We start from the raw sequence: 19825 nt of genomic DNA, 5'->3' as shown, positions 1-19825 counted from the left end.
TTCAGACCTTGTGGGGGGCTGGACTATATTTTGGGGGGGGGGGGGATGAACGAATTCCTATGCCCCACAAATAACCCAGAGATGCATTTTAAATAAAAGGACACATTCTACTCACGTAAAAACATGCTGCTTCCCGGACTGTCTGCGGGCCAGATTTAGAAGGCAATTGGGCCGGATCTGGCCCCCAGGCCTTAGTTTGCCTACCCATGGACTAGAATCACAGAACAATTTTGCCTACAGGCATAACTTTTGCCCTAAAAAACCAGAAGCAGAGTGCTGGTCATGCTAAACAAAATAAGTTTATTCCCTGCCTTTCTTCCAGTATGGGGCCCAGTGTGACATAAGTAACAGTCTTCCAAACACTCTCCCATCGTGATACAGTGTTACCTCAGGTTACATATGCTTCAGGTTACAGACTCCGCTAACCCAGAAATAGTGCTACAGGTTAAGAACTTTGCTTCAGGATGAGAACAGAAATCGTGCTCCGGCGGAGCGGTAGCAGCAGGAGGCCCCATTAGCTAAAGTGGTGCTTCAGGTTAAGAACAGTTTCAGGTTAAGAACGGACCTCCGGAACGAATTAAGTACTTAACCCGAGGTACCACTGTACATCATAGTGTTATAAGTTTGGGTGTGGATTAGGCTGAATGATGCCTGATCATGGGCGTAGCCAAGGGAGGGGCAGCTGCTTTCACCTAAATCAATAAAATTCAATAAAAATACATCCTCTGGAACAAATTAAGTACTTGACCAGAGGTACGACTGTACTGACCAAACACATGCATTTTTAGTTTTGCTGCTTCGCTTTCAGGCTACATTCCAGTACTAGTGGTGCCTATCTTTGGCTGGATTATGAATACTTGTTTGCATTCAGAAGTCATGCACTTCCTATTGATTCCTGCATTGCAGAAAGTTGGGCTAGATGACCCTCCGTGTCCCTTCCAGCTCCACAATTCTGTGATTCTAAGTTGATGTCAAACTGACTGCTGTCCTTTGCTGCCACCTTGTGGCACTACTGGTTTTCAAGGCTCTTGTCTATCATAATTTGTTTCTTGGCTTCACTTGAGTTTAAGGTTTACGAAGTGAGAATTTATTTTGTGGATTCTCTTTACAGAGGTAGCCCTTTTAATTCTCAAAGCTTATTCAATCTGTACAACGTGTTTTACAGCAGAACCAACTCTCCCCCTATCCAGTTCCTGACATAAGTCATCCAGCGGCAACCAAAGCCAAATAGATGCACCTTGAGCACCAGTTTTGGCCCCTAGGCCTGAGGTTTGCTAGCCCTGCTTTGAGGGAGTAGCTTCTTTAGCAGGACCTGTCTGTCAGGGAGCTCCCTGAAAGACATTGTGTGCCTCCATCTCTCTCAGCTTCTCCAGGGTTAGCTGCCTTGGCCTTAATGGAACAAGCTCATTGCAGCAAGCCCACACTTTTGCTGCAATACTGCAAAACATCAGGGGAATCACTCATTGGCTTTCCACTTTTCCATCCTTGCATTGCTTCAAGTCAAAGATAATGTATTGGATTTATGTGGCATGGGAAATAGGCTTTGTCTGCAACTTCAATAAGCTGATTTGAACCTTTTAAAGATGGTTGTATGTTCACTCCCCTAAGCTCTGTTTCTTATTGTCAAACCCTTTTTTACCTTGTGAACATACTCAGTAGTGCGGGGCAATCTGCTCACAGAGGAACAACTTTCTAAATATATCCAGGTAGCTAGCTACCCTACAGAGCCTGTGACCCATGTCTTTGAGTTATGCTACTCAAGTTTAGCTTCTTAAAAAAGGCCTATGACACACACACACAGCTACAGTCCTAGGACTATTCAGGTAGTAGAGATGATTCAGCTGCCATAACTACACCAGGAATCTGACACAGGCCACCACCACATGATGGAACGTTGTCTTGCTGGCTAACAGTAACTTCTAGGAAGAATCAGCTGCCAGGCTAGAATTCTAAACTCTCACTTGGAAGTCAATACCATTAAATCAGTATCACTTGCACTAAAATAACCGTCATCAACACCTCTATTTTACTAAGGCTTTTGGATAATGTGAAGCTATTGTGGCCTGTTGCTGGTTGTTTCATCTGCTGCATTCTGTTTGAAATGTTTTTTAAAAGTTTATATTAAAAATTGCCTTGTGATAATTGATTTTACAATATGGTGTTGACCTGTTTTGCATCATGTTGTTGTTGTTGTATTATGATGGACAGGCTTATAAATTATAAATAAATGCAATAAATAAAACCACAATTTATTAAGATGCTGAGATCTTCCTTCTGGTTTCTTTCAGGCTTGAATCGCCAACTCGGTCTCTCACCATGGATGCTCCACGAGGGATTAATATTAAAGCCGAAAGTGGGACTATTACGGCTCTTTCTCATCTGGATATCAAGTTGCAGAGCAGCGATAGCATGGTGAGATTTTAATTATTTCTTAATCTACCATCAACAAACGATCCATTTACAATTGGTATTCAGAACGACAGCACTGACATTTCAGACATTGGGCTGTCTTCCTACCAGTTTCCTGCTGGTTTTAGTTTCAGCAAAATATGAGAACTATGCTGACCCTAAGTAGTTGGTGATTTTCATGAAAAGCCAACTAATCCCTTGCAGTGCCTGTGACTCCATTTTATCTAAATGTATAGTCACGCTATCTTGATGGTGAAATTACCAATCAACATATTCAGAACTATCTAATATTCCATTCAGCTGTTATCAAGTTCCCATTTTAAAATATGAACATTTTCATTTGTTTCATTTCCCGGCAATCATAGAGCATTTTGCACTCAGTTATCTTGCCCTCCATGAAGGAGCTTCCTGCTGTGGGAATAAAGTCCACTGACACAAAGCCCTTCTGAAATTTGTCTTTTGCATTGAGGTCTCAGCCATGTTTCACGTCTGGGCTATGTTTGTTAAGGTGCCAGCAACCACAAAAAATTAAGTGTTTCCCCAACTTGGGGAATCATCAATCATAGATTCGAATGTTCTGTTTAAATTTGCGATGTGGCTGTCGTAGAAATTAGTTTTAAAAGGGAACCTCTGATGTACATTTAATCACAATTGAGTGAACGTTTAATTCACTGGGCCCAGCACATGTCAACAGTTCTATGTAGGGCTGGCTCCAGTGAGTTCTCAGGTCCACAAAACTTGCACCGTAATAAATTAACCTTTAAGATGCCACCACACTTTTTGTTCCGAAGTTACTGCTAGACAAACAAATCCATTTGTGTCTGTCTTTCTTCCATGCAGCTTATGCTTAATGCTGGACTGCGGCTGCCCAAATTGCCTCAAGGAACAAGCGGAGATTCTGAGATATCCTTTGGGCTCTATGAAGTCTGTGTTTGCACAGATGGAAAGTTGTACTTGGCAGTGGCTGATGTCGTTTCCACTTGCCTGTATTATAGTCAGGCTTGCGAGATGAGCAGCTAACACCCCACGCTGCATGCTCCCAGCCTGCTGCTATTTTCAGGTGGGATTCGGTCACATACAGGCAAGCTCAGGTTTTGCAGTTGAAGTTGGTGCCCTTCCACACATACCCATTTCCTCAAAACTATCAGACTTCTTGTGACATGGGAAAATGCATTGGAAAATGTGAGATAATGCTTGCCATATCTTTGTATAATATCCCCGCAAACAAATCAGAATGAATGTCAATAAACAGCTTGTCTGGACTACTTTCTTTGGCTGTTTTTAGTCAGGTTTTGTAATAGCGTCTAGAGTCACTGATGCTACTACACAGCACAGAAATGCAACATTTACATTTAAAATCAAAATGCATCAAATTGAATTGTATTCAGGATAGAACTAAGGAGAACATTCCTCCAACCTTCCAGAGCAGATGTGGGGCAGTGCAGGTCACACAGGAGAGAGGGACAAAGTCCCATTGGAATAGCATTAATTCAATGCAAATGTTTAGCTGAACACCACCCAAAATATATGGAAGCAGGTCTACCAAAAGTGCATGGGGGCGGAGCTCTACAGCAGAAATGGAGAACCCCAGGCCCAGGAAACAAATACAGTGCCCCAGGCCTTTTGCTGGCCCCACTCCCATGTTCTTGAGATCTTTTGCTTGGCTGAAATGTGTCCTTGAACTGTGATCACACCTTTTGCTTGTCTGTCTGGATGGAGGGATGCATGGATGGCTGAAATGTAATCTACTATACAAAGGCCTGGATGGAGAGGAGTGGGTGGGTGGATGCAGAGACCACTGTCACTTGCATAGTGGAATGTACTGTAGTTTACTATGCAAAGGATGAGAGTCAGGCCCATTGCTCTGCCCCGTTTTGCCTCTGACCCCATCCGCCACTGGCATGCAACCCCTGGAAGACTGCCCACAAAGCAGTACGGCTCTCAGATTGAAAAAGGTTCTCTAACCCTGTTGTAAATGCAGAAAGGGAAAGGTAGATGAGCTGGGCAGTTCTTCCATGCACAATTCCCCTTCTCTGTTACTCCATATGGTATGGCCATCTGAGGTCCCCTGCTCTGGCTTGCTTCATGGACCACAAAGGAAGAGAAGGTTAGCCCTGAGTACTCTTTCTATCCGTTAGTCCCCAGAAATAACTTCTACTCATCCTTGTGAGGCAGTGCTCTCTGCAGCATATAAAATGAAACACAGTAGCAAATATAGGTTAAAATTGATTTATCACAAAACACATGGAATAGGCTTCTTTCATAATTCAGATTTGTCATCGACCCTGGATTTGTGAACTTTAGAGGTTAATAAATATGCATTTTTAATGTTGCTGGGTTTTTTATATTAAAAAACACAAAGTAAATTTACTATGAACATCCTATGATGAAATTATTTGGTGGTTTTTTTTAAAAGATGTGGGCAGAAAAATATGAATATACTGGAATAGTTAGTTTGAGATCATGATGGCATTAGAATGAAATAGCCTCTGCATGAAAAAGTAAATCTGCAATGGTTCGCCAAAAGCAATTGGGGTAGTAAATCAATGAATACACATTTTATCATCACAAAAAGAGCAGCAGGGATGGGAAAGAGGGCCTGGTTGATTCACCAAAGTGAGTTCTCCCCCGCTGCTAAAGGTCCTGGTGAAAGAAGTCTCATATAAATATACATAAATATTCAACACACCAATTTGAAGAATCTTCAAGTTTATTATTAAAATCATTTTATGGCACTTAACAACATAAATAATCATACGGCTTTGCAACCAGGAGGTTCAAAGCCTAGATTTTCTTGAGATATTTTCTACACTGAAAGCCCTTTTATTATTTACACATTTTCTTAAAGAGCTTTTGTCAACTATTTTGTCCTTCTGTATTGCAATAATTTTGGTTGTAATTTATCTAACCTCATCTTACCCCTATTTTATTTTACATTCTTTACATAAAATTATAGTTTCAGTGTACTAATCAAGTAAATAATTGTGACAGTTAGTTAATAATGGAACATAAATGCTATCCACAGCAGCTTTATTTTACATGTTGTCATGATTTTCTTTACAAATATTGAATAATTTACATGACATTATCAAAAGTATTACAATTTATAAAAGAAAAATTATGAACTAAAAATCAGACATCTCATGTGCCACAGTGTGAGACAAAATCAAAAAGCATAACATTGCAGCACCATTTAATATGTAATAAAAAATTATCCCACTGTATACCAAAATATTTTATGACATTATACTATTTCCAAGGATGGCTCATGAGAAAAATATATAAACAAAACAAAAAGCTGAAGTAAGACGACTACTTTTAAAAAAAAAAAAGTTTTGGTGTGCAGTTTCCGTTTCAAAAACCCTAAAGAAAATCAAGTATTTTACTAGGTAATGCACATGCAATTCTCATTCAACAAAAGATGTAACAATGTCAAAAACACATAAGGTATGTTATAAGAAAATAAGTCTTGTGTTTAAGTCATCAAACATTAAGGAATAAAATACTGTGCTGTGCCAAAGGTCCCTTAGCAACCTCTGATGTAATGTTTGATGTAAAACTGCAGCAAATCTATAAATCAGATCCTGCAGATCATATTACTGTGAGTGAAATGAATGTCCATAGCAAACAAATGAATACACAGAATGCTTCAAAGTGACTTTTCTCCAAACTTTTCAATTCCTTAAAAGAGAGTAACATACTCAGTCTTACATTAGTACACTGAAAAATGACACCACCTCATACCATAAAACTGAATGGATGCAATCTGGGGATACATACATATATATCTCTGCACATACAAACAGATTTTACCGACATAGTCCTAGGCTTTGGTTACATAAAGTGCAGTTCAGCCCTGTGAATTTTACCGTTGTACTGTGTACATAACTATATTTTATAGCTCAGTCTCCCTGCAAATCTTTAAATACATGTTCTACAGTTTTGCTAATAAGAAGCTGTTGCTTAAAACAAGATTATGTAACATTTAAATCCTGTGTACCTTGGGCTGAACAAGATGTTCACTACCAGATCCGGGGATGTCATCAAACTGTTGCAAAGCAGCAGTGGGAAAGCACAATTTACAATGGAGAAATGTCTGAGAGCAAAGAGCCAATTAATCCTTCTGCCTATCACTTTCCCTTTGCAACATGCCCTCATGTTCCCCAGTCAGGTCCCAGGCGCTCATTTGCTTTGTTACAGGAGAAAATGGGAGGTCACAAGAAAGAAGTGTTGGGCCAAGGAAGGATTAAAAACTCCCATCAAACACTTTTCTACTGTAAATCGTGTCCTTCCCCGGCTGCTTTTGCAGCAAAGCATGTTCAGTGATAGTCGAGTTTCCCAAATCCAGGTCTGCCATGGAACATCTAATTTGGCCCTCATTGCCACAGAAATATATGCATTTTATTTATAAGCTGCTAGGAACTGCATAGCTTCCAAAGTACAGTAACTGCACGAGTAAGTCACATTTTATTCCATCACATTAGTATATAGCTTTTGCTAGCAAAAGTGAATTCAGATCTTATCGCATCTGTGACCATGATTTCCTCCCCCCCACCCCCACTGCATAAGAGGATGACTCCCACCCCTGTCACACAAAGCTGTATGGTTGGTTGCATGACACATCAAACAGTAGCATGCCACCCAAAAACAATAGCTTGGAGAAAACTGGCTGGAAACATGGCATGTCTATATGAAACCACCATGTCTTTAACCTCATACCTTTTGCTGTATAAAATTTTCAAGTTTTATTATAATGCATGCTGTACACTCCATCACTCTCATAGCAACTTCAGAAGTGAACCTGTCATTTGGAATCTGCGGAAAAGGAAGGAGGTCTGGATAGCGAGTTTTTAAGCTATCGACTCCATATGCTTCCAGTGTGTGGACATCGTTTGTAAGGCCTTCAAGCTGTTGGCTATATTCCTCAATCTTTTGTGCCAGAGCAGTGGGTTTCACATCTTTATCAGACTTGCCCCTTACGGCATAATCGGCAGCAATCAAAGCAAGCTTGGTAGACAAGTAACATTTAAAGCAAACCCATTCGTTGGCATTTTTATGAAGGTCATTTCTTGCTGCTGAAAAGTTTGCTCTAGCTTGCCGCAACCACCTACGAGCCTCAACGGGATTTCCAACTGACTTGAATGTAGGTGGCATAAAAAACCGCTGGGAATATGAAGGACCTGTAGAAGATGGACATTTCTCTTTAGACTGCTGTCTTTCAGATTTGTGACTCGTTGCTTCCTGGTTCCATGAAGTATAAAACCTTTGAAATGAAAATTTGTCTGATTGAAATCGAGAAGCTGATGATGAAAATGTTCTTCTGGATGCCCTATCTGCATTTTGGTCAATAAAAGCCTGCTTTTCTAATCTGTTGATCTCATTTTGTAAATGCTTGAAAACTTCATTGGCAATATCAAGGTTCTCTGCATTTTTGTCTGGATGCCACTTAAGATACAGCCTTCTTATGATCTTTTTCCTTTCAGATTCTGGAAGCTTCCAAGCTTGTTCCATCACAGATGTAACTTCCCTCAAAATCTCTGATAAAGAATTTGCTTTAGCCTTTTTGGGAGAATGATGTTTAGATGAAGAGGAGGAGGAGGAGGAGGATTTGTGACTCTCTCTTCCGGGAAAATGAGGAGGAATTGTTCTTGGTCCATGTGGTAGAAACTCTGTGGGACTTGTTGGAGTAGATGGTGCACTGCCCCTGCTCTGAGAACTTTCATCAGGCCTTGAGAATTTGTACAAATCAAGAGAGCTCACTATCTTGTACTCGCTGTATCCAATGTCAATCTGATAAATCTTGCCCAGGAAACTGGAATTTTCATCATCTTCCCTTTCTACTTCTTGCACAATGATAGCATATGTATAGGTTGGATGGTACGACCCATAGATATCACCACCTTCAGCATCAACAAGATAGCCAACGTATTCACCAGGATAGAAAACATTCATTGGATCCATAAGAAGAGTGTAGTGGATTTCAGTTGGTATAGGAGTGCCAGGCATAGGTAGTTCAAGCTTTGATGGTTCTGAAGAGTCATACTTCACACCTAAACTGTCAAGCTTCTCACTAATTCTATAAATATCATTGCAACCCAACATAGCAATTAAATAGGATGTATCAGAAATCAGATTATCAGTTGCAGATTTCAGGGTCATTGCTAATGCTAGAAGGAAATTGATGTCTTTGCTATCTGAGTGCTGTATATAGAGCAATATTACTGCATTTCCATATCTCTTTAAAAAGGCAAATGTTTCACTTCTGCTGTGAGGAATAGGAGCAAAACCTTTAACTCTCAGTGTTGTTTGCAACTTCTCAAAACAAGAAACTTTCAAGCCTTCTCTCAAGGTTTTACAAAGTTTTATGGCTTTCTCTTCATTGGCTAAGAATGCATTGTCATTTTCGTGTTTCATAATTCTAATTAGTCCCGTGATGAACTGTTCAGAAGACAGCAGTAACTGGAGCCTGCCTTGGAGAGAACAAAGTGCTCCAAACTGACAAATTTTTGGTGACTCTTCATCCAACTGCTCCTCAAGGATACTGCTGAGGAGACGGGGTCGCAGCTTCTGGGGAAACAGCATTATCAGTTTGGTGTGAAAACCATGGTCTTTTCCTAAGTAACACTGGCTAAGATCAACAAGCATTTGAACACCAATGTTTCCTTGTATTCTACTTTTGTAATGTGGTGCATCATCAAAAACTAAGATGCTTGATTTTACCAATCTACCATCTTGGCTTGGAAGATAAAGAGCCAGATCTCGCACATTTTCAAGGTCATTTCTAACCTTCACAGAATCATTTTGAAGGCTTTTAAACAGGCCAGAAACAACTCGTTTAACAGTACGCATTTCATTAGGATCAAGCTGTTTTCCTTCAGAGTTCTTGAATATGCGACTCAGAACCTCAACATACTGCTTTGTTGAAATAACATCTTCAGTGCCTAAGTGTTTAAATAGTTGGTGGAAGGTGCCAAGTTCTAATGGAAGTTTGTACAAGTAAGGTTTGAAGTCAGATTCATACTCAAGATTTATTACGACTTCCTCAGGCTTCAACAGCTTCCAACCTTCTTCAACCATTACAAAAGCAACCCCTCGAAGCTGAAACCGGAATTCTCTTTTGTCTGTACTAAGAAATTCATAGATGCTCCTTAGGACTTTAACCCTTGTTTTTACCATATCTTCATCCAAAGTTGTTATATTACATATATTTCTGCAGTTATTTATAACTTTGTCTAGAGGTGGGTCCAAGTTCACATTAAGCATAGTCAAAACCTGCTCAAGTTGTTCCTGTGGACCAAGACTGCTTCCTTCTTGTTCTCTGATACTTAAAGGCGTAGCTTTTTCTGGAAGAATAGGACACGAAGTCCAAAGGAGCTGCAAAACATCACTCTGTTTGAATTTTGGGTTTACTTGGGCTCCACTGAACTTTATAAGAGGGAGTGTTCCATTAACCTCTTGATACTGTGGGTGGAATCTTACAATTTCTGCCGGAGCACGTTCTGGACACAAGAATGCTATTAAAGACAATTCTTTAAGGAAGTTTCCAGATAGCAAATCAGTTCTTTCTTGAAATATGTGATGAAGGAGGACATCCACTGTATTCTGCAGTGTATCCTTAGTCCAGCTTTCAGTGTTGGCTCTCATACTGATCTCTTTAGCAAACTGCAGTAACTGCTGCTGGGAAATTACATATTTTAGTCCCATATTTCGGAGAAATGCTACCCATGATGCAAGGAATGCAGCACGGTTTTTTGGTTTTGTGAGCTGCTCCAGTTTCTTAAAGAAGTCTTGAGGTATAAACAGCTTTTCGGGAAGCATAACTTCAAAAACTCTTACGGTCCTATCATAAAAATGCTTTGCAGGTTTTAATCTATTGCATGCATCGTGAATTATCAAAAAGCTCTCTAGCTTCTCAAACAGCTGTTCCTTTATTTCTAAAGATTCTTCAATGCTAGAGAGCCTGTTCTTTAGGTAAATCAGATGTTCTAGTTTTGCATCGTAAGACAGACTTTCGATCTTTGGTAAAAGATGCTTCAAATAAACTTCAAGGTCATCTACTGGAACACACCCAAGTACAGTGTACAGGTCTTTCAAATGGATTTTCTCTTCCAGAAAGGCAGCTGAAGATGACTGTGTCCATCTATCCACTTCAACAGAGGGGATAGTTCTTGTGAGTACATAACATGCTCCACATTTTGAAATGCTGATGTATCGTCCACTGATAGATTTGTAGCACGGAAGGGACCTCAAAATTTTAATGTCGTCCTCAGATGTCAAATGACTTAGGTTGCAGTTGAAGTACATCAGGAGGGCCTCAAAATCATTCTCGGCTAATTTTTCAGTCTTAAATGTTGATGTCTGAACCATGTAATGTATGGCTTTTAAAATGCTTGAAGGGTTGTCTATATTTGCTGTGTGTCCTGACAAAAGGGGCACTAGAGCATTGTCCTTGGAGCAAATTTTGTTCAAAGCGAGTTGAATACAACCAGTTTTCATCAAAGCATGAAAAACTTTATCAGTCTGAGAATTTGGGAACAGAGCTATATGCATAAGACTGAGCGGAAGCAGGACATCGCAATCTGGTACAACAAGCTGATTAGAGGATACGGTAAATTTTGTACCTGGAAGCAATGCCCAGTCCTTCAAAGTATCAACAACATCATCAAATGTTGGTTTTGCATCTTCCTGGTCATCTTTCACATTTACAGATTCACCAATAAAATGCCACGTGTTCTTCAGCCATGATTCACTTGCAAAATTCTCCTTCCATCTCACACAACCTCTGGTTTTGTATTCTCTTGGCAAGACAGAAGGCAACAAATCAGCAAAGCTGGTAATATCAAAGACTTTTGCTACATTGCATTTCAGTAAAATATTGCTGTACCGCAAGTACAGTGTGTTCATAAACAGATCTTTACGAGACGGAATCAGTTCATGATAGGTAGTTAAGAATTTTGGACGCTTTGAATCAAAAATTTGCAGTACACTATCAAGTGTAATGAGCAGAGGTAATCCTTCAATGAGGATTTCATTTTCTTCTGTGTCTTTAAAACAGTAGTCAACAAGAAGTTTTAAACTGTGGAAAAGCTTTAAATTTGTCTGCTGAAGTCGACAAGGCAGCTTTCCAATGTGGCAATTAGAATCCGGAGAGGAAAATGTCATCAAAAATGATCGGACATCAGCTGAAGTCACATAGCTCACTGGAATGTCTGCATCCACAAGACAGTGATAAAGATTTGCAGTTTCATCACAGCTATAGATCAAGTTGAAGCCAATTTCTAAGAGGAGATGTTTGAGTCTATACACATTTTCTGCTACTGTTTTGCGTGTTGTAATGTTGTACTCAACATTTTTGAGGTGTTGCAACTCATCTTGTAACAAGTTGTCAAAGAATGGCCTAGCTTTGTTTGAGGTAGACATATTAACCCACGTAATGATAATTGCAGAATGCAAATCAGAGCCATCGACATTTGGAGCTCGCACAACAGGTAGGAGACGTTTGGATTCCTCATGAATGCAGCTGTAAACTGCCTTTACTAAGCAATACCAATCAGGCTGCAGGTCAAGTCTGTTAACAGGAAAGAAGGACAGAAACTTTTTCAAAGTGTCTTTCACTGTATGCATAGATGTGTTGTGTAGCACAGACACTGTTGGATCGGTACCTTGAAAATAGCGTTTCTTCAGCTGAATCAAAAGTTCTACATAGGCCGGTGCAATCAATGCTGTCATTAAACTATTATTCCAGTCACTTCGTACTCCAACTCCATTATCATCACGCCACAGATTTCGCCTGGCAGAATCCAGGGCAAAGTGTCCATTCACATGAAATGGTAACCCAGTTTCTAAGGACAGGGGTAAGAAACAAAATGCCCTATGAGGTTTTTTGTAGTTGTGAGTAATACATGCAGCAACTCCCCCTCGGGGGAAGAGAGTAATGTCCTCATTCTTATGAGCTGATACAACACTCTTGGATACCTTTTCAATGTTGGAAAAACCTGACCTGTTGCAAATTAACCAAGCTGTAAGGTTACCTTCAGAGTCTTCAGTATCCATAGTGTAAGTAATTTGTTGCACAGGTATCTTGCTAAGCTCTTTCTTCTTAGTGACACTGTCAATTACAGAAGCATGGAATTGCTTTCGTTTCAGTCTATCGCCATCAGTTACTTTTCCTGTTACAGAATATAACACATTAAGTGCTCCTGTTGTTTTCTCTATTTCACAAATAGAAATTTTTTCCATGTGGTTCAAAAACATCAAGAGTTCTGCTCCATCTGTACGCAGCTTATCTAGAAGATTTTGCACCATTCTGTCTGAGCATGGCACTGGGGAGATTTCGGAAGTTTTTGCCATTTCTGTATTTCGAAGTGGAAATCTAAACATTGTACAGTTTTCTAGTTTAAAATGATCTCCTAAATAGAGATCCAAGACATCTGAGAACTGTGTTCTGAAATCAGCATCCAGGTCCCTAAACATGCGTCCTGGACTAATTGATGTTGCGCCTGGTGCATATCTGGCATGAGGATCAAAGATACAAAGAATATCGTTACCAGAAATGAAAGAAGGACAGTCAGTTATGTGATACACGGAATTGAAGCCTATACCATACTGGCCGGTTTTACATGGATTGCCTTCTTTAGTGCCTTTTCCAAGATTCTGAATTCCTCTGATGTCATCTTCAGTAAAAGGCTGATTGTTGAAGACGCACAGTGCAGGCCCTTGAAGTGGAGACCATTTTTCATCAAATATTCTATCAACTGGATGTTGTCTAGGATCAAACACAAAGCAAACTTCTGTAGCTTTTGCATCATCTGCATTCTGAAGGAGCTCTTTCAGCATTTCTTTTTCTGATGGATATGCATTAAGAATACTTTTAATTCTGCTGGTCAATTTTTCTTTCTGCCCAAATTCAGTCCCAAGAGTAGTAAAACAAATGTTTGATGCATACCTTTCTAAGGCTTTATGTCGCTTGGGTACTGCTCCAAGCTTTACTGCTACTTCTCTAGGGATGTCGGCATTACAGTACTTTACAGTTGTGTCTTTCACTTTGATCCAAGGGCAGTCATTGTAACACAAAGTATTAGCATGTAGAAGGGCAAGGTGAGTATCCGGTAACAGTATCTCGCCATACTGTTTTTCACAAAATTCTTGCTTCTTTTCTCTAATGAGGCCCCATATTCCTTCACTGATGATTCTCCTAGAAAGCTGGAAATTTTCTTCAGTCAGTGGTTTAGTTCCTCTTTCCTCATTGATTAACTCAAGAACCAGAGCAAAATCTTCTACTGTAAAAGCATGGCGCACACCTACGCTTTCAAATAGCTCACGAAAGCTGTTTCTGTATTTATTAGCCAGTTGATGGAGATATGGCGCTGCCTCAAAGTTAAGATGAAAAGACACCTTTGTGGGGTCAACATAGCCATTTTCAACAAGAATGAAACTGCAGTTTTTCAGCTCTTCAATTATGATGGCTTTTGTTGCTCCATTTTGTAGCAGGGCATCATGGAGATATTTATAGCAAGCATTGGTGATGTTTTCTTGGTACAAGGTAATTCCATCAAAGGACTTTGCAACTTCTTTCAGCTGGTTTATAACCATAGTAACAGTTGGTTTCTTAAGCAAGCCTAAAAAATCTTTGACTGCCAGAGAAATGTTCCCACAACCTTTAAAGGAATGGGAATTTTCATTCAGGATTGGTTTTAACAGACAAACTATATCTTGATAATCAACAGTGAAAAGGTCCATCGCTGAAAACATTGTCTCAGGGCCAAAATCAGTACCCTTCCAGTGCAAAGAGAAGCCTGCTGGTTTTGTGAGAAATGGCAGAAACGGTATTGTTTGGAACTTTGCAGCAAATTCTTTAGCTCTAGGATCTCTGCATTTAATTTTTTCATCTATGAGACTTAACAGAATACTGCTTCTGAGACAAGCTGAAGCATGATCAGTCTTGTTGATTTCTGCTACAGATTCGGCACGTTCAACCAAGTCTTCCCAACAAATATCGTCTTTAGCCATACCTAGCTGAACTAATTTGACCAAAATCACGGGATTAAGGTAATCTTGACTGGTGCCATAGGGAAATCTTCCATCTTCTTTATCGTACAACTTTGCAACTCGACCTTCAGGATGGATCAGCCTTGAAGGTTCCACCAGAGGGTGCTCAATCAAAGAACAGGGAATACACGGTGTAACACAGAGAATTTCTGAGAACTCGCTAACCTTTTCACTCAGAACATAGTGCATTAAAGGATCACGAAGCTCTGCCTCAATCTCTTGGATATTTGGGAAAAAGACTTCAGAAAAGAATTGCCTCTCTGAAAAAGTATTATCTAGTAACACCTGTTTGCACCCTGCTTCTTCAAAGCCTGCTTTGACCCAAGATGGAAGGTCTACAGCACAGAGATTTTTTGAGCCAGTTTTTTTAAGGTACTTTAGAAAAATATTAAAAGCTGCAGGTCCTATGTCTGGACGTTTCAAGAGTGAATCATCTAAGAATCTCACATTCTTCATAGACACCCAAGATGAACCATCAGAGAACACTCTGATCCCTTCTTTGCCTTTTGTGTGAGCTATTTCTTCATAAAACCCCTGACATATGACTGAAAAATCATCATGCACTAAGTCAGGATCAGGCCATACTGCATAGTAATTGTAGTCATTTAGCTCCCCACAAACTGCCATGTTGCGTAGAACCACAAGAGCTTCTAAGTAAGCTTTTACTATAACATGCCGCATAAATACTGTGTTCCATCTTCCTTTTGTGTCAGTTTTCCATATCTCTTTTCTGTTTGATGTAACAGCAAAAGAGCCATTAATGTGAACAGGCAGGCCTGTTTTGATTCGAAGAGGTAAATAGCAGAACACTTCTCCTAAGTTGCTACATTTGGGTTTCACAGTCCATTTGTGATCCTGTGCTTCAGACAGCATAACCCCAACTGATCCACATGGGACAAGTCCTAGCCTTCTTCCACTTTCCTGTAATGAGAATTTTAAGGCCTCCCCAGTATCCATGCAAGAACATATAAGCCATGTTGTAGAGTCTACTGTTTTTTGTGGCAGTTCATCAGCAGGCCTTTTTGTCTGTCCAGATTTAGCCATTTCAAAGAAAGAAACTGTGTCATCTTCTGGGCCTCTAAAAACTGGAGAATGCAAGTCAGCAATCCGCCTGAACACATGATGAAATTCTTCCACTGTTATTTGTAATATGCACGATGACTTGGGTGATTCGGTAGGAAGCTTTTTTGTGCTACCGTTGCAAGTTTTCATGAGTTTAGCAGCTTCCTTGAGAACACTTGTAACAGGGGTAGTTATTGCTTTGGACAAACACAGATTTTTTTTAATAGTCACAGTCTCTTGAGCTACACCAGGGTTGGTTTCCTCGGACTTCAAATACTTCAAAACCATGGAGTTTACACACTGAGTAAAAATTATCAGTCTATGTCCACAAATGCTAAACTCATCCACAAGAGAATAGATGTCTGCAGTATTGTAGCAAGTACTGCTGACTTCACTCACTTTAGCCTCCTGTTGTGTTCTAAAAGAAAGCCTGAAAAGTGTCCCTTTGTAACTGTAAGGGGCCTCCACAGTCAACGGGAGCTGACAACCAAACACACCAATAAATGGCTTGAACTGATTAGGAAATTTTCTAAGTCTTTTCTGTTGCTTACTCCAATTAATCTTGATCCCAGGATTAGACTTGTCCCTTATATGTTTACTGAGATGATTGATGTTGGGATCAAACATAATCATAAATTCTCTGCTCATGATGATCGGAATATCCGTGATATGGTACACAGAATTAAACCCCAAGCCAAATTTTCCAACTTTGTCAACTTCTGCTCTTTTAAGAGACTCACCCAATCGAGTTATATTTAGAAAGTCAGAGTCAGAAAATTCAGAATTGTTGAAAGACCAGAGAGCTGGCCCATGACAAGCTGCCATTCCTGGATCCAAAAGATTTTCTCTTATGTCATTATTTCTCCTCATGTCAATCAAAAAATTGCACTCCGTTGCATTAGCATCATCTGCATTTTGAAGCAGCTCTTTGAAGATGTCGGATACAGAAGGGTATTCTTCCAAAATGTTTTTAATTCTTACAGTGAGAGGTTCCCTTTGACCCGACTGCTCAAATCCCATGTTTTCTGGATTTATCAACCTGGTACTGAGACATGGCACATTCAACCATTCTGCAGTTTTCATAGGTATATCTTCATGAACCAAAATTATTGGCTCAACAGCATCATCTAGCAAATCATTTAAGTCTTCAACCTTGATATCACAGTAGCAGCATTCATGGATTGGTTTCATTGTAAGCCTGTAAGGTTTTTTGCTACAATATATAGGAACAGGTGTATTTAAACTAGCTGGAATTTGACAGCTGTATAGCCATCTTATAATATTCAACATAATAGAAAGATTTTGCTTGCTCTCCTCTTCTGTAAGAGATTGTTCACTTTTGAGGTATATTTTCTGAATGACCATGGAAACATGGTCTGGTGTCAGCTGCTCAATTGACCCACAGCATTTGAACAACTGGTGGAATTTAGCCATTGTTTTTGGCACATTATGAAGATATGGCTGAAGATCAAGATCATGTGCTGACTTTATCACTGCTTGAGAAAACGAACAAAAGGTTTTACCAGTCCAGACCCAGGGAAATTTCAAGGCTTTAAATGATTCTTTTCCTTCATCTAAGTGATCATTCATGAAGCCATAAATCTCAAGCAAAATGTGCTGAAATTGATAATAATCTTCATCACTAAATTTTTTGGAACTGTGCCAGTCTACGACTACTTTGAAATGTTTTAACACTGATTTTATGTTAGGTTTGATTGAGATCCCCAGTGCTTTTTCAACATTTGGTCGGACACCTTCCACAAGAGGAACAGAGGAACCTACTAAGGTGGCCTGAGATAAGTCACACATTTCAGGTGGCGAGCACAAATTGCAATGATCACCTTTCCAAATTAAAGAACTTGGATAATTAGGAGGTCTTTCCTTGCATGCTGGAATCCATTTGATTTTTTTCAACATTGCTTTAGTTTCAGGTGTATGAAGTAATGGATAATTTTTGTTCAAAATCGTTAACAAAGTTCTGGCTTTCCTTCTAAGTGCATCTTGATTTGTACTAGCACAGTCCTTTAAGCTTTCAATTTTTTGAGCTACGCTCAAAATGTCTTTCTCTTCCAAGTTGCTTTCACTTTTTAGGCCTATTAATCTCAAAGAATGAAGAGTATCAGCAGATGTTTTAAAAACATTAGGGGGAAAGCAATGTTCCTCCTCCCCATAGAACATATTTTGTAGAACTTCTACTTCGGGATCAAAAAGTTCACTAGCTGACACCATTTTTCCTTCGGAAATTTGAATAAATTTTAGTGGCGTCAGCCAATCCAGCACTTCTGCATTTTCATTTTTTAGGAAAGTTAGATTTTCCAGAATCCACAGCATAACTTTTGTTGCTTCATCATTACAATAAAAGTCACTCTGAATATCTTTTAAAATAAACTTCATGCAATCTGTGCTCTTTAGCTGGTCTGCTTTTAGTATGTTTACTAAACGAATGGTAGCTTCGTCACTGCTGTCAACTAGTGAAACAGAGAGTTTTATATCAGGTGGAAGTTTGGCAGTGTGATGCAATACCTTACAGCCTTTCAATGCAGTAAAAGTAATTTCTTCATCAAGTGATTGTTTAATTCTCCTAAATATGATTAGCTCATTAATTATTAATTTCTCTTTTTCCGTAGTATCAGTTAAACTAGCAAGGAAGTTTCTAAGGGCATTTTTGTATGATGCAGGGAATGATGCAACCTTATTGGTCAATTTCTGTATGGAAAGTTTTTCCACTATTTGCAAAACTACACTTGGCAATGGGGCATGTATATATTTTTTTAAAAGTGGATGTTGTATAGATGAATCCAGTTTCTTAAGCACAATCCCGCCAAGTTGTTCAATGATGTCGGGTAAAAATTCTGGAAGCTGAGTTTCAGATCCATCTTCTAGAATAATTGGTGATGGAGTCCTTAATCTAATAAGTTCCATGACTTCTTCATCTCCATCTAGTACTGTTTTTGGGATAAGTGGCATATCATCAAACATTGACAAATCTTCAGAGAAATGTATATACAGGTTCTTCCATACCATTTTAAGCCACAAAACAGATGGGTGCTTTTTATCTTCAGAAAGTGGAAACCATTGTACCACGATGTCTTTACCAGGCCATAAAGAATTCGTAACTTCCTTGATGAGCCGTGCAAATCGTTCAGGATTGAGAAGCTGCAGCTGAGTGCATGCTCTTCCTGAAATAAAAAATAAAAGGTATTAAACTGAGGAACATTTAGTAAGATTTTTGTTAAAACCATAAATTGCCAGTATAAAAGAAAAGGGCACCAGTTATTTTAGGGTTGTTCTCTAATGGATCTTCTGCTTGCTAGGAAACTGGTACACTTGGCCTTGCTGAAGGCTTACTATGATCCACAAAGGGCCATGGGATAGTGTGCAGAGTATTTAAACAAGAAGCCATGACCTCTTCTGATCAAAAAGGTTACTTGCCCTTTTGAGGCACACCTTTACTACAACCAGGGAAAGAGGCAGCTGCTGGTATTTACACAAGCTTTTACTTAGCCTGACACCCTACCAACTAATTACATTATCTTCGGATGGCAGACGATAGGACAAGTAGTCTACTACTTCATTATTGTTTCGTTTCTTAGCAGACAGCATGTGTGGTACTGTTCTACATTAGTCCTGCACACTGGCGCAGTTCACGCCTAATGTTAAGCCAAACCATGGCTTAGCAGGAATGAGCAAGCAAGGACTTTTGAAGTAAGGATTACGGCTGCTGCACTCCTAAATCTGTACAGAGCAGCCATTTAACCCAGTGTGTTAAGACAGAAAAAAGGGTGGTGTTACTTGAACCATATTTTAAAGGTTTTTTCCCATCTACTTAGGCTCAGGTTGGCTCAGCCAGCAGAAACCCCACTACTACAGTTGGGATCTGGTGTAAGTATACTGTCCTTTCAATGATCACTATAAGTTAAACTTATATTTACGGTAATATTCCACAACACTCTGTGTTCTTGTGTATAGCAGTGGATCTGCTTATATTTGTCTCTGAAATACTTCTCTAAGCATTCCCATCACCATTTACCAATATGACTTTGCTTTTTTACACTGCCAGCACATATGGGAGAAATCAAATTAATTCCAGACAAATCCAGCATTTTCCTTCTCTTGATTTACTGGTCATTTTACTTTTCAATAAAGTCCAGTACCATTGAGTCGCTATTTTAAAATAAAAAAATTCCTTCCAGTAGCACCTTAAAGACCAACTAAGTCAGTTCTTGGTATGAGCTTTCGTGTGCATGCACACTTCTTCAGATACCCTAACTATTTTAAAATAGTTCACAGCAACTGAGAAATCGGA

General features: G+C 39.4%; 2 protein-coding genes across 10 annotated transcripts in view; one reads left to right on the top strand and one right to left on the bottom strand.

The window, feature by feature from the left end:
* SGCG (sarcoglycan gamma) overlaps positions 1-5723 on the top strand; it is a 28642-nt gene extending 22919 nt beyond the window's left edge. For all 3 annotated transcript variants that reach the window (XM_083737326.1, XM_083737325.1, XM_083737324.1), the window contains 2 exons: positions 2289-2412; positions 3250-5723. In XM_083737326.1, the coding sequence (XP_083593452.1) occupies positions 2289-2412; positions 3250-3429 (304 nt within the window). In that variant the 3' untranslated portion in view covers positions 3430-5723. The remainder of the gene's footprint in view (positions 1-2288; positions 2413-3249) is intronic.
* SACS (sacsin molecular chaperone) overlaps positions 5102-19825 on the bottom strand; it is a 76025-nt gene continuing 61301 nt past the window's right edge. For all 7 annotated transcript variants that reach the window (XM_083735715.1, XM_083735716.1, XM_083735713.1 and 4 more), the window contains one exon: positions 5102-18698. In XM_083735715.1, the coding sequence (XP_083591841.1) occupies positions 7123-18698 (11576 nt within the window). In that variant the 3' untranslated portion in view covers positions 5102-7122. The remainder of the gene's footprint in view (positions 18699-19825) is intronic.

Source organism: Podarcis gaigeae (genome assembly GCF_964106915.1).
Source record: "Podarcis gaigeae genome assembly, chromosome: 4".
Taxonomy (NCBI): Eukaryota; Metazoa; Chordata; class Lepidosauria; order Squamata; family Lacertidae; genus Podarcis; species Podarcis gaigeae.
Note: the sequence above shows the minus strand (reverse complement) of the source record. Positions and strands in the feature narration are given on the sequence as shown.